Here is a 15,230-nt window from a genome sequence, read left to right on the forward strand (position 1 = left end):
CAGATTTACTAACATTTTACTTTAATAGAAATAGAAAAATATGATACTGTTTTTTGGCTACACACACACACGTGCTGGGTCAAGGTGCCTGTGTACCAGGTGAGAATACATGTAACCAGGATGTAAAACTAAAACTTCATATGGCAATCAGGCATCAGAGCATCAAACAATTCAAAGAGTCATAGATGAAATAAAGAATACCATACTTGTCTTTCTGACAATTAAAAAGGGGCATGCCTGTGTATTGGATTTGATCATAGAGGGCAAAGAAGGGCTAAAAACAGCTCAATGTTTTTGGTATGACATCAAATGCAACTCTCCTGTGGACTAACTGACTATCTAAAAAAAACTGGTCTCTCAGATAGAGGGTCACAGAATCCCAAAAAGCGTCACCCCATGCTGTCTGTCTCAAAGCCTCTCTGTAATCCTTGCCACCCACACCCAGGTGTATCACAGTAACAGGAACTCTGCAAGCTGTTGGTCAACAGAGCAGAAGGAGCTTAAGCTGCTGGAGATCTACAGTCTGCTTAATGTGTTGTCATTTAGTCTTTTACTTGATTACTTACATTTTTATTATAATATCTGATCCATAACATCTGGTCCTTAGCAGGTCTCAAAATTAGATAAATAAAACCTCAGATGAACAACAACACATAATATTACAGTGTCATTAGTTATTTAACAAAAACTAGACCAAAATGTGGAAGCAGTGTGTGAAAAATGTAGTAGTCATGATTCAGTAGCTTACAGAATCATCTTTATCTGCAATAACTTAAAGTAATAGTTTACTGTATGACTTTATCAGTCTGTCACAATTTTTGTGGAGGAATTTTGGCCCACTCTTCTTTACAACGGCGCTTCAGTTCATTTAGGTTTGCCAGCATTCATTTATGCATAGCTGTCTTAAGGTCCCTCCACAGCATTTCAGTTGGGTTGTGGTCTGGACTTTGACTGGGTCTTGATTCTTTTCTTTTTCAGCCACTGTATTGTAGATTTGCTGGTGTGCTTGGGATCATTGTCCTGTTGCATGACCCAGTTTCAACCAATCAGACAGATGGTCTTACATTTGACTCTAGAATACCTTGGTACACAGAGGAGTTCATGCTCGAGTCAAGGTGCCCAGGTCCTGTGGGTGCAAAACAAGCCCAAATCATCAGCCTTCCAGTTGGTATAAGGTGTTTGTGCTGATAGGCTGTGTTTAGTTTTCAACAAATATGGTGCTGTGCACTATCACCAAACATCTCCACTTTGGTCTCAACTGTCCAAAGGGCATGATTCCAGAAGTCTTGTGGTTTGTTCAGATGCAACTTTTCAAACATAAGCTGTGCTACTATGTTCTATGTAGAGAGAGGAGGCTTTCTCCTGACAACCCTTCCAAAGAAACCATACTTGTTCAGTCTTTTTCTAATTGTACTGTCCTTTACCATTTAACATGCTAACTGAGGCATGTGGAGTCTGAGATGTAGTTCTTGGGTTTTCAAAATTTCTCTGAGCATTGCATGGTCTGACCTTGATGTAAATTTGCTGGAACATCCATTCCTGGGAAGAACAGCAACTGTCTTCAATGTTTTCCACTTGTGAATAATCTTTCTCACTGTAGAATGACTTCAAATTGTTTGGAAACGGCCTTATAATCTTTCCCAGGTTGATGGACGTCAACAATTTCTTCACCTTCACACACACACACACACACACACACACACACACACTTGAATGCACAATACCAGCAAACTGCCAACTTTTGCTTTTATAGAGGTGCTCACACTTGCTGATGATCAGTTAATCAAGGACATTTGATTAGCAGCACCTGGCTGCTACTTAACCTCTTGATTCCTGTGGAAGTAGTGAGGGTATATTTACCTGTTCACCCACTGCCTCTGGATTTGGCCGAGTTTGTGTTAAATACATAATGACAGTGTAATATGTCATGTGTTGTTGTTCATCTGAAGTTGTATTTTCCTAATTTCAAGACCTGCTAAGGACCAGATGATTCTTTTTCTAACATGTCCTGACATATAAGACCATAGAATCAAAAAAGGTATACTTTCTTGTTCATATGACTGTACATCAGAATAAAATCCAATATTAGCATTTATACAGTAGAAGTTATTTTAAAAGGAGCTACACACTGTTATTAGTACTGCTTCTAGTATTATTGCTACTATTGCATTTACAACTTTGTCATTACTATTATTACCTCTTACGTATTAATGATGCCACTTTGCATTTTTCTCAACCCAACTGGTCGAAGTTGGGTTTTTCCTTGCCCCTGTTGCCTAGTGCTGCTCATGGTGGGATCTGTTGGGTCTCTCTCTGTAATCATAATAATCTAAAGAGTTTGGTCTAGACCTAGCCACTACAATAGCTCTAAGTGATGTGATGCCAGTGCAGTACTGTTGAATTCAGGCACTGTTGAGATAGTGCTGTGTATTTTACTCTTGTGGACTTGTTTACTATGTTAATTACTGAGTTGTACTCTCTATAAGAACTTTATGTTGATCTTCCTGACATCAAGTATAATATTACTTATTTTACAACTATTTTACAATTTTATGAAGTCAGGTTCCATGTTATTGTTTTAACTAATTTGTACAATACATTTAATCTAACTCTTGTTTATGAAGATTCATTGTTTTCTGATTTGTAATCACTGAATCACATCATTGAATTCAGTGGATCAGTACAGTCCTCGCAGTTTCACATTTGCCTTCAGTGAAAACCACAAAGGCAATCTGCATGTAGCTTTAAAACTACACACATAGAGAGGACAGAAGATTATTATTTATCCAATTACTTTGCATGACACACATAATCAAGGTGTTGTCACTGACATACTGAAGCTTACATTCTTAGACAAATACAAAAGCATTAAAAAATGTGATCTGATTGAGATCGGAAATGCTATCTGCTACCTAGGTCAAAAATAACTCCCTCAGAACAACACTTAATGAATCAAATCTCTATTTGCTCATCCCATGGAACTATAGTGACAATAGCTGCATTGTGACTTTGGGTGTTGACATTCAAAATGAACCATAACAAGTCAGAGAATGTTGGCTTCCAGTCATTGCTGTTACAAGGAAGTATTCAACCATTTCTGTGAAATGCTGTCTCTTAAAGATTGCAATCATAATGACACTGCAACAGCAAATACATTATGTGGGAAACTGTGACCTTTAATAACAGTTTTAAATGTTTTATGCTTATGGTTAGACTTTCACAGCACTTGGTTAAGCTTAGGGAAAGACTGGTCTTATTTAATACAGAAAACTTTCACAGTGACTTCAGAACTATGTTTATTTACACTTAACCAAAACCACAGTCTTTCCTTAACATTAAACAAAGTGCTCTGGTGTGACAGCTGTGCATTTTGTACACCCACCATCCACCTCAACCACCCCCTGGTGCCTCTACAGCCATTAATAAATGCAGCCCTTCATTCATTCATTCATTCATTCATTCATTCATTCAAAATACATTGCCTGTGAACATAATCCAGCCAATGAATAACATAATTTTTAGGGTTGGACTGAGAGGGTATATGGGCTATCAACAAGAAGAATATGATGGGCTTTCTAATATATTCCGATCACTGAGGACGCAATTCTTGTGGCTGAGTATAGCTAGTGTGTCTGTGTGTTGACAGGACAAGTGGCTTTAATACCCTTGAGGTGGATCAGTAGTGATACTTGTATAACAGTCTCAGGTTACTGTGCTATTCTCAGCTGTTTCCCTTCCAGCTTTTTCTCTCAGTTGCACAACAACAGTTGTAAAAGCTCTAAAGCTAGAAAGACTCAAATTAACCAAGGATTAGAGAGAACATCCATAATTAATAATGCCACATTTACTCACAGTGAGTCAGTAACATTTCTGTCCAGACTCATATATGTAGTGAGGACTTTGATAAAATTTAATAAAAGTGCATGTCTTTGACCACCTGTTCATCCTTGATTCTATGTGGATGTGCCACATGTAATAAAATTTCACAAGAAATGTTCATGAGAATGGGGCGGACAGAAAGCCCCAAAAAATTAAGCTGTCAGAATGGAAACATAAAAAGTGGCCTTCCTCTAATATTGATCTCTTAGCCATGATTTAAATATAGATTCCTGTTTATTGATTGATTGTAGCTTATATTATTAACTACATGCTCATAAAAACAGATTTTAACCAAGACATGGAAGGAGGGAGGTGACATAAACGGAGAGAGACAAGGGAGACAGATGATCCCTTTCCCATTAGAGCTGGACCTTGTGGTACATTTGCTGACTGTTCATGTAAATACTAAGACAGATAAAACAAAGTGGTTGACTCAAAATGATGATTCTGACTAAAGGAATATAAACAAGATGACAAACTCAAAGACAACTTCTGGGATTGCATGGTATATGAACGAGAGAGAGACTCTTTGTTTAAGACCAATTCATGTAGGATAAAGATGCCAGAATAAAAAACAGGTTAATCGGTTACATGCTATCCAAAAACCTAACAGCAAGTGCTGTGGAGCAGGGTTTATTACTATTATTATTATTATTATTTTATTGGGAAATTGGGCTTTGCAGATCCTTTGTGAAGAATTAATACATCTGTCATGTTTGCTTGACCAATGTGAACAATTTACAACAAATCCTTAAAAAATTTTTTTGTTTAATAGCACTTTTATAACAGTACAAAATGAGTCATACTTACTCTTCTATATATTGAAGAATACAATGGTTTTCAGTAGAAAATACATTTTAATTTGACATGGATTTCCAGCACAAAATATGTTACAAAGGGCTTTAAAATGGGACACTGGTATAATAAATTAAATAATTTTACAAGGATATACTTCTATACTTACATCTTCTTGTCATTTTCATTTCTTGTCTGTTAGAGAGTGGATAGGCGTGACTTTTTTCATTTTCAGTGGGCATAGGGGTTATGACCAGCTCTGAATCAGTAGGGCTGGCCTTGCCTAGTGTACCTGAGCTACTCAGCATAGTTGACATGCTTGATATGGAAAACCTGCTACTCTCCAGTGAGGGTCTGTTCATTCTGGGGATGTCTATGTATGTCTCTGTGCCTGTCTCTGAGTCAAGATTTGGAGTGGTGATTGCTCGCCATCTCTTCAGGATCCTCTCCAGCGTATCAGTCTTTGATCCCCAAAGTGCTTCATAGCACTTGGGTAAAAAATGACAGAAGATGATACCATAGCTGGATACTAGAATGGCTGAAGCCTGCACAGGAGTTCCCTCTTCATTGCTTGTAATATAGACTGGAACAAAACACACCCATACAAACAAGTACATCAGCATGCTAAAAATTATATAACCTGTTTCACTGAACTCCTGGGGAACTTTCCTGCCTTTGAAGGCCAAGAGGAAGCCAACCAATGCTAGTAGACCTATGTAGCTCAACATAATGCCAAAACCTATGTATGTGTAACCTTCACGACAATGCATTATGATTTTCATGCTTTGTGGAGATGGAGGTGTGTCATCAATGTCAGGCGAGTCAAAGAGAAGCCATAGAAGACAGATGATCCCCTGGAGAGTTGTTAACACAATGACAATTACAGGTGGCTTGTAAAGTTTGTGAAGTCGCCTGTTTGTTATCTGACCAAAGGGAAGGAACACCAGGAAAGTACGATAGGCCTTGACTAGGATGCAGGACACACACAAGGTGAAGCCTATGGCATACATGACCTGGCGTGCCCGGCAGAGGTGTACACTAGGCTTGCCCATGAAGCATATCACACTTGAAAAGCTCACTGCCAGACCAGCCATCATCACACAGGACAATCTCACCTCAGCTCTTTTCATGGGTGGGGAATCTCTGTACACCAAAAAGATAATTAAGGTAACGAGCAAAAGCAAAATGCCAAAGGCTGCAGCTGTCATCATGGTGATGGGATGAGGATCGCTCCATCGCAGATAGGACTCCCATCTTGGCTGGCAGTGATCCCAACCCTTGAGAGACCAAGTTCCATTGGGACACTTTTTGCAGTCATCAAAATCTGTTAAAGAAGGTGGTGATGTGCATATTATGATGAGTCTGAATTATTTATACCTGCAGCAGGCCACCAACTCTGCAGTTCAAAGAAATAAAAATTTTACTTTTAAGTCCTTCTTTACAGTAATGTACTCTGAAAACAGACATCATGTGGATAGTACCATTCAGATGTATGCCTACCCTATGGGCTCAGCCAAAAAGCCATCTGTAAGGGCCTCAGTATCTCAACTTAGTTAATATTTTATAGCTGAAATTAAATATAAAATCAGTACATCAATAAGGCATACCTGTGCCATCTGAGTAGGTCCCCTCCGCACATAGGGTACAGTTATAACAGCAGGATACATTCAAGATCCTCTTTACCCAGCCAGGGGGGCAGCTCTCTGAGCATCTGGACTGAGGGATCTGTGAGAGCAAAACCAGAGAACAACTTGTAAACAATCAACTGATTTGTTACACTTAAACTTTAAGGCTGAAACATACTGGGGTTTCAAGGTCATATTCATAGATATGAGGATCCACCACTGTAGAATAGTGATTATGTGGTTAGAATTCAACAACTACAGTGTTGGGCTGTGGTCGAAGAGTCAAAAAATCTCCTTTCCTTTGCCCTAATGGAAAATGTGTATCCTCTGCTAAAAGAGATAAGATAGAGATAAGCACTGAAGCTCCTTTCCTTAACATTTTGAGAATTTGACGAGCTCTTATCATGGCTGCTACTGAGATGCTTCCAGGTCATTTCACTAATTTAGGGACCTTCCCAAACAAAAAGGACTATTCAACCACAGCCTGTGTGTCTTAGCTGTAGGCATGTGTTTAAAACCTCCTGGGTATTGTAGTAAGTAAACAACAAATAACACTTGTTTTAAGAATGAACTCTACTAGTGTAACATATCTAAACATCAGTGGGCAGATGTTTGAACCAGTAAGGATACTCTTGGTCTCAGTGTGTTAAGAGTATGCTTGAAGCAAACTGCAGTAGGCTATACATATGTTGTTCAACCACATCTACATGCCAAGTTTTGGATGGCCACACTTGAAGGCCTCGAATGTCTTTGATGACCATCTGAACTTTCATCTGACTCATGTACTGTGTTGTCTAAGGACTACACAATCTACTGCAGTAATCAAACCAGTGAATAAATGCTTTAAGTATGGTGTTGTCTTACCGTGATATTGTCTGTTGAAAGCCAGGTGAAATTTTTCACATCAAGTTCTATTTCTTCCTTAACAGCATGGTATCTCCCAATTCTGTGAAATCTTCTGTGGTGTCCATACATTTCCCACATGACCAGATCATACCCATTTACAAAATCACCATTTTTGTCAAAGTAGAAATTCTGGTCACCAAGGCTGAAGTTAACCTCCTTCAGTTCTTTAAGAAGCTGAAAGCAAGGGGCAGAATTTCAATTAAAATGGGCCTTTGCAGTGATTAGTCACCAATCACTGAAACAGATAATTTCCTAGATATGAATCTGTTCTAATGTGAAGGTGATATGAATTCTTACCTCCCATGGTGGGAAGTTAATTTCTCCTGAGCATGATGAGCTGTTGCACTTTAATAACTTTTTTAGAGCATTTGCTACAGCCCACACTGCAACTTTATGAAGGAAGGATGCATTTGTGTCCAGAGCTGTCACAAGATAGTCATCATTTTGCTCTTGGGGATCCTTGAAATTGCATGCATTGACAGATTTAATTTTCAACAGTGAGGTACAATAGGATGGAGGTTTGTTTGACAAGCATTCAGGGGAACAGTTGAATCTCAGGTTCTTGTATTCTTCAATGAAATGGTTGTATCCTCCCGGGGTTGTTGTAAGATTCTTCAGATAATTATCAAATGATTCACTCTTGCGTGCAACAAAGGTGAAGCCCAAGATGTCTCCAACCCTGTTAATGCCATCCATCTGGGCAAGGGACCAACTCCTGGACCAGGCATCACTGGCAATCCAGGTTCTTGATGTGTTGGTCCTAATAATTTCCTTAAAGAGGACCTCCACCAGCTCTGCCTTGAGCATTAGCAGTACCACCTGGGCACTGGAAGAATGGATTTGCTGAGCAACTTCCTTGATACGTTGCTCACTGAGTGAATGACCAAGGTAATGAGGCAACACTTCTTGATAGGCCAAGCACACATTATTTGCCTCGGCATCCCTGAGGAAGCTCTGGAAAGCTCCTCTGCCATATTCATCATCCCCATACACAACACCGACCCAGTTCCAGTGATAGTGACGCATAATTTTGGCCACTGCTTTGGTCTGATGATTATCATTCGGAATAGTACGCAGAAAAACTGAATATCGCTGCTTATCACTCAGTTCCGGTGAAGATGATGTGCTGCTCAGCTGATAAAATGAAACAAGAGAAATTTTGATCACACAAAAAATAAACACACATATATACATACAACATATATGTACACTCACAGAGCACTTTATTGGGAACACTGGCACTTTATTGGGGTCATTATCAAGGCCACTGATGTTAGTGTACTTGATTTGTTAGTGCTCCTGGCTGTTGTAACAATTGTTTGAGTTGTTGGAGTCAAGGCCAAGTGTGAACAACAGAGCAATGAGCTTGATAATGACCCCACGGGGATTCCCCAGAACTCAAGTACTTGGATGAGAGGTGAAAAATGTTCAAGTATCTACAACCAAAATCTGGTTTCCCTTGATTCAGCAATATGTAAAGAATAACCCATGTTTTGATGAGTGTGGAAATAGTGAGAACATGAGACACTCTCAGAAAATCTGATGGTAGATGAATCAGTGAGCATAAATGAGAACATAAATGTATTAAATACTTTGCAGTAAAGTGTATTTGCAAAAAAAGGATTTGTGACTTACTAGAGGGACCATGTACACATTTAGCAGTCTGGCAACAGCAATTGATTCCTCAGAGTATAGTGCTCCTAAAATAATCTTGACTCTGGGTCTGAAGTCGGTGTAGTTACACTTTACGTTTAGTGAGCCATTGATTGCAAGCATGTGCCCCACATTCTGCAGTGATTTGCTTGCATCTGAGCAAGTGTCACACATCAAATATCCAAGACGCACTCCAGGGAGGAAACCAGCTGCATTTATCTCCTCAATTTCGTGGATTGTAGCTAAGGATCTCATAAATGATGGCAGATCAAACCTGAAAATAATGTTTAAAAAAACCAACATAAAACAAACATAAAATATTGTGTTTGAGGTACTGCGGCAGAAAAGCCAGTTATTTAGACATTTTTATCCATGTAAATACATATACTGTATATATTATAGGTGTTTTGGTTCATAGATGAACAGATAAGAATTAGTCAATCTTCAGGATCACAGCATTGAAGACAATATTCTGTCTTCTGACTTATTTAGATAGAAAAGTACAATTTGGGAATTACAATTTATTTTAAAAAAAAACTGAATTTGAATCAACATGTTCACAAAACACCTTTACCTCTCTTAAAATTGTCAGAGTAATGCCAGCTGTATTTTCCTTTAGGTTTTTTTTTTTTTGATACAATTAATTTAAAGACAAAATGTCTGTCTCTGGGATTTCTGCAATGTGACTTAAAAATGACATTTAAAAATCAAAACGGCAGCATCTCTTCCCACACAGCGAGTGCTGTGGACTATTTCCTGCCCTATATATCAAAAGTGTTAATTGGAGCTATTTTCTACCTTCCTGACACATGTATAAATATCATCTAATGTAATAAATTAATTAGATCTTATACTCACTCTGAGCAGTGGAAGCTTTCAGGTCTAATCCGTTCATGAACTGCCTTTACTTTACGATGACATGGCAACATTATACCAATGATAACATCCCCAGGAGCATGGGCTCCACAAGACTGTGCAAAGTCACATCCATCCGCAGAGGCCAGGACATTACACAGAGTTATCAGGGTCAAGACAAGGCTGCGCAGTGGCTGACACATCTGCATCTTGAGCGGAACAGGTGAGAAAAGCACTTCTGGGAGGTGCAGGAGCACTTTTTACTTCTCTCACGGAATTTGGGCGGTGCCACACAGTTTATGCAAAAAACCGGTTTTAAAGCAGAACAGGAAAGAATGTTTATTTATAGATCAAATGTCTTCTACCATGCTTTTCCACCTGGCAGGTGCTGGTACAAGAAAGTAAAGAAAGTAAACTTTTTTTTGGTTCATACAATCATTGCACAGAATAATGAATAAGGACTGTCTCTGTGGTGTGTGTTCAGGAACTGCACCAAAGAAAAAAATCCACCAGTCTTTTTCTTTTTTTTCTTTTCTTTTTCTTTTTTTGCTCTTGTTTTCCCTCCAACTCTGAATATGAAGCTAAGAGCCTGTCACTCAGACAACTGTGTATATGTGGTCAATTAGCCATTCAAAAATCAGGCAGGACAAGAAAATGTTTGGGCAGGTATAGGAATCAAGACTAGCAGGCTAAAGATAACATTCCACAGATTTCTGTGAAATGAATTTACACATCTTCTTTTTAATCAAATGTGTTTTCATCATTTATCTCTATTGATGTCAGTGTCACTGTCAGTGTAGTTATCTTGATTTTGATTTCTTCTTAACACTGGTGTATTTTTACTGTTGTATTGTTTCACTGATACAAGGAGCTGTCAAGACATGATTTACTATGTCTTGACAGGCATTATGAATGTCATTTGCGTGTGGGTGTAGGTGCAACTGGTGCAGCTTCCTCTCACAAGGCAAAGTCAGATGCTCATGTCACTCTTGGATCTGGTTTCTTTTTATAACTTTCAATGGATTTATTTTGTAGCAGGCCCAAAACATTAGTCTACTGCATTTCTTTGAACTTTGGGAGGAAATCCACACAAATTCAGACCTGTCTATGTAGCTATTGTTATCCTCCCCAATCTCCAAAGTATAAAACAAGATCATCCTTACTCAACAATTTGGTATAGAAGACTGATAATAAGCTAATTCATCCTGACCATTGATAGCATAATAGACAAAATCATTTTCGATCCCCGGCTTCTGAACCCCATGTTGCCCCCCATGTGTGTCATCAGTGTGTGAATGGGTGTGAATGTGTCACGCCCAAACCAATTTAGCATCTAAAGGAGGTTAGGTCATCATTAGGTGGTATTATTGGTGAATGTCAGCTGATTATCAGAAATCAAGACTGACATCATCAGCTCTACATGAACCTGCAGAGGAAAATCTAATCACATTTTATTGTGGTGACCAACGAAAATGCACTTTGGTGGTCATGGAGCAACATTTTATTCTGAGCATCCTACTGCATCCATCCAACACTGCAACATGTAGACAGCTGAAGCTGGTTATACTTTTAGTGTTTGAATTATTATGTATCACAAACATAAATGTTTTCTTTTTACCTAAAAAAGGAAGCTCCTTGAAACTCCTTGGATTGTTCCATAACCTTAACTGGGTGTTTGTTATAGTGTAACTATGATGATGAAGGTCCCCGGACTGTAATAAAGTACAAACCAATCTCTTTCTCATAAACCTAACCAAGTATTTTTTGTGCCTAAACCTAGATAAACTGTGACTGTACAACAACAACTTGAAGTATATTTATTATTTACCAAGAATCAGTACACATGCTGCTGGTACAATCTTGTGGGGCACATCTTTGAGATTTCATCCATTTTTTCCTGTTAAAGGTTCTTTCTGGGGAGTCCTTCCTTTTCTGTTTCAAGAGTCAAGGACAGAAGCTGTTTGGCAAATTAGTGGTTTGTGGTTTATTAGGCTATATAAATAAAACTGATTTGACTAAACAAGCAGGTAATCAACTCCATCTAAGGAGTGGGTATGATCTAAAGTTGTCATCATACTTAGAAAAATACCATACATACTTCAACTTTCATACTCACACCTAACCTGTTTGGTCAGCTGGAAAAACCCATGCCAAACCATAACAATTCCTTTTACCACATGAAGATAAAGTTACTTTCTAACTTATCACTGAAAGTTGAGACTGAATGTGACTCATTACTTCAGAATCATGCAATAAACAGTGCTCCTAATGTTAAGGGCATGATTTTACACATTTTCACTGTATTGAGTTTGCTGTGTGAGCACTATAAAAAGCCTTGGTACAATGAATCAGTGTTTTTGACTTGCTGAACAAGACATAAGTCTGAACATTTTTCTAATTATATGATCTCAATGAAACACACTTACACTGTTACACGGACATAATATCCAAAACTGGAAGTATAGCTTACTAGCCTTTTCTCCAAAGCTAGCAAGTGGAAGTGGAGCATTCTGTCAGACTGTGTGTTTTTATGATGTTTTAAATGTTTTAAAATTTTCAGGTGAAAGTCAGGAAAAACTAATACTTGACAGTTAAAGGGGGGAGATGTTTGTATATGTTTTGTGGGACTAATTATCAATCTTTCAAAAAAATTAAAAAATAAAAATAACTTGGTCATTCCTAAAATTACATTACAGCTTGGGAAAGATAACTTTGCAACTGCCAATATCAAATGTATACTATGTTAGCCTGCACTTTGTGTATTACAATAAGAAAAACGTTAAATATGGAACTCAAATAGGTGGTGACTGTCAGAGATATTTTCAAGCTGACTTGCTTGTGTAGCTTAGTTAAGCAAGTCTAATGTTGTGTGAGCACTATAAAAAACCTTGGTACAATGAATCAGACAGTACATTTGTATCTGGTACTTGCTTTTTACATGCTGTAGCTGATAAAAGTAGAGTTTTAGCACAGTATATTGTATTGAGATATTATTATTTAGCTGACCTTCTGTCTTCTTATAAATGTCAACCCAACGGGTGTCTGATGCACCTATTTCAAATAAACTAAATCTGGAACTACACACAGACCTTAGGGTCATCCTACATGCACTGGCCAGCTGTGGCAGATAGATTGACAGCAGTGCTTTCCTCTAGGAGATGGAATGTGGGCAAGGTGCCTCTGCAGGTAGGTCAAGTGACATTCAGCATTGGCACAACACTTAATTGTGTGATAATGTTCCAGGAGACTAGACAGAAATCAGATAGAACAGTAATATGTCTAAATGTTTACTCTATTTCAATATTCCAATTAATTAATAATGATAGGTAATAATGGAATCAGTGGGTGGGGGGTGGGGGGTGGGGGTTAGGTTTAGTAATAGTACTGAGCCTGAAGTTACAATGAACAGCATTCCCTTTCAGGTGGATCAGGTTGAACCTGAGGGACAGGTGTGACAAAGATTGGATAGTCCTGCCCTCTGCTGGCAATTTACAGCACAATGTAAAAGACAGTGCTATATCGTGTCACTTATCAGGGAGTATGTATTCATGATGTTGTCACAGTTATCAGTTAATCTTTAACAGTTACAGTAATCAATGAAGTAGAGAAGCATGACACAGGAGCACAGACGTCCAGGAAGCAGAGAACTGTCTTTACTCAGCAGTCAGCCTGTACTCTTCTGCTCATTTGTTGTGCAAGAACACATGAGCAGAGAATATCGGCTGTTTGGTCAGAGGAAGAGACAGAAACAGAGGTAGAGATATGCAGGACAGGAATGATTTGCAGTTTATATTCAGTGGTTTAATTGCTTAAGCACATTTTCTGAAACATTGTTGCAGTTGCAGCAACACTATGAGCAATCACCACACCATTTAATACTAGGCAACACAACACTTCATTTGTCCTGAAAGAGGCTGTTACTCACTCAAAACATTTAACTTGTGTGACAAAAGTAAATAACTTTATCAGGGGGTTCATCACTGCCACCAAACCAAACTGTCCCCTTATCACTGATTAAGTCAAAGCAGTCAAGTATGAGTCTGTCACTGTTATTACCTATCAGTAATGTTCCCTATTCACAGTAAGTGCCTTACATGTCACAGTACTATAAAATAGAAATAACAGATAGAATATAAACAGAATAGAATAATACAAAACATAAATCCCCTCTAGATGTTCCTGTCTCTCTGCTCACAGCGTTTCATGTAATATTTGAAGTTACAATACACAAAAAATCTTTTTGCATGTTACAACCCACCCCAGTACGTCTCGTCTCTGTCATATCTTAAGGTAAAAGCAAACAGCCTATGGTTGTTGTTTGAGATTTCATCCATTTTTTTCCAGGTTCTTTCTGGGGAGTCCTTCCTTTTCTGTTTCAAGAGTCAAGGACAGAAGCTGTTTGGCAAATTAGTGGTTTGTGGTTTATTAGGCTATATAAATAAAACTGATTTGACTAAACAAGCAGGTAATCAACTCCATCTAAGGAGTGGGTATGATCTAAAGTTGTCTAAACTGTCATCATACTTAGAAAAATACCATACATACTTCAACTTTCATACTCACACCTAACCTGTTTGGTCAGCTGGAAAAACCCATGCCAAACCATAACAATTCCTTTTACCACATGAAGATAAAGTTACTTTCTAACTTATCACTGAAAGTTGAGACTGAATGTGACTCATTACTTCAGAATCATGCAATAAACAGTGCTCCTAATGTTAAGGGCATGATTTTACACATTTTCACTGTATTGAGTTTGCTGTGTGAGCACTATAAAAAGCCTTGGTACAATGAATCAGACAATACACAAAAAATCTTTTTGCATGTTACAACCCACCCCAGTACGTCTCGTCTCTGTCATGATGTTGTCTCTGTCTCCTCCTCTATGTTCCCCAGTGTTGTCTGTCTGCCCCGTGTTCAGTAAGGTTGGTACACGTATGAAAGCAATGACAAATACATAAACTGTTGTGAGACAGTAAACTATAGATTTCTGAATTTCACACAGTGTTTTTGACTTGCTGAACAAGACATAAGTCTGAACATTTTTCTTATTATATGATCTCAATGAAACATTGGAACACACTTACACTGTTACACATACATAAAATCCAAAACTGGAAGTATAGCTTACTAGCCTTTTCTCCAAAGCTAGCAAGTGAAAGTGGAGCATTCTGTCAGACTCTGTGTTTTTATGATGTTTTAAATGTTTTAAAATTTTCAGGTGAAAGTCAGGAAAAACAAATACTTGACAGTTAAAGGGGGGAGATGTTTATCTTTTAATATCAAATGTATACTATGTTAGTCTGCACTTTGTGTATTATATTTTACTTTAAAAAAGTTAAATATGGAACTCAAATAGGTGGTGACTGTCAGAGATCTTTTCAAGCTGACTTGCTTGTGTAGCTTAGTTAAGCAAGTCTAATGTTAAAGTTCCTTTTCTGTGATGATTGTGTTTGTTGGTCTACCATGGTATTGTGTGAAAGAGTAATGTTATCTCCTCTGGCCATGTACAATATT

The 15,230-nt window shown here is 38.2% G+C and overlaps 2 protein-coding genes across 2 annotated transcripts in view; one reads left to right on the plus strand and one right to left on the minus strand.

Annotated features, from left to right (window-relative positions):
* Positions 1-15,230, plus strand: part of LOC108899331 (gap junction beta-7 protein-like) — a 494,318-nt gene that overhangs the window by 87,517 nt on the left and 391,571 nt on the right. The window lies entirely within an intron of this gene.
* On the minus strand, positions 4,663-9,935 carry LOC108899303 (G-protein coupled receptor family C group 6 member A). Its single transcript, XM_018699690.2, has 6 exons — positions 9,717-9,935; positions 8,841-9,132; positions 7,503-8,339; positions 7,164-7,379; positions 6,282-6,399; positions 4,663-5,998 (listed from the first exon to the last, which is right to left on the minus strand). The coding sequence occupies exons 1-6, from the start codon at positions 9,920-9,922 to the stop codon at positions 4,818-4,820; spliced, it is 2,850 nt and encodes a 949-aa protein (XP_018555206.1). The 5' UTR covers positions 9,923-9,935; the 3' UTR covers positions 4,663-4,817.

This window comes from Lates calcarifer, linkage group LG7_1, assembly GCF_001640805.2.
Source record: "Lates calcarifer isolate ASB-BC8 linkage group LG7_1, TLL_Latcal_v3, whole genome shotgun sequence".
NCBI classification, from domain to species: Eukaryota; Metazoa; Chordata; class Actinopteri; family Centropomidae; genus Lates; species Lates calcarifer.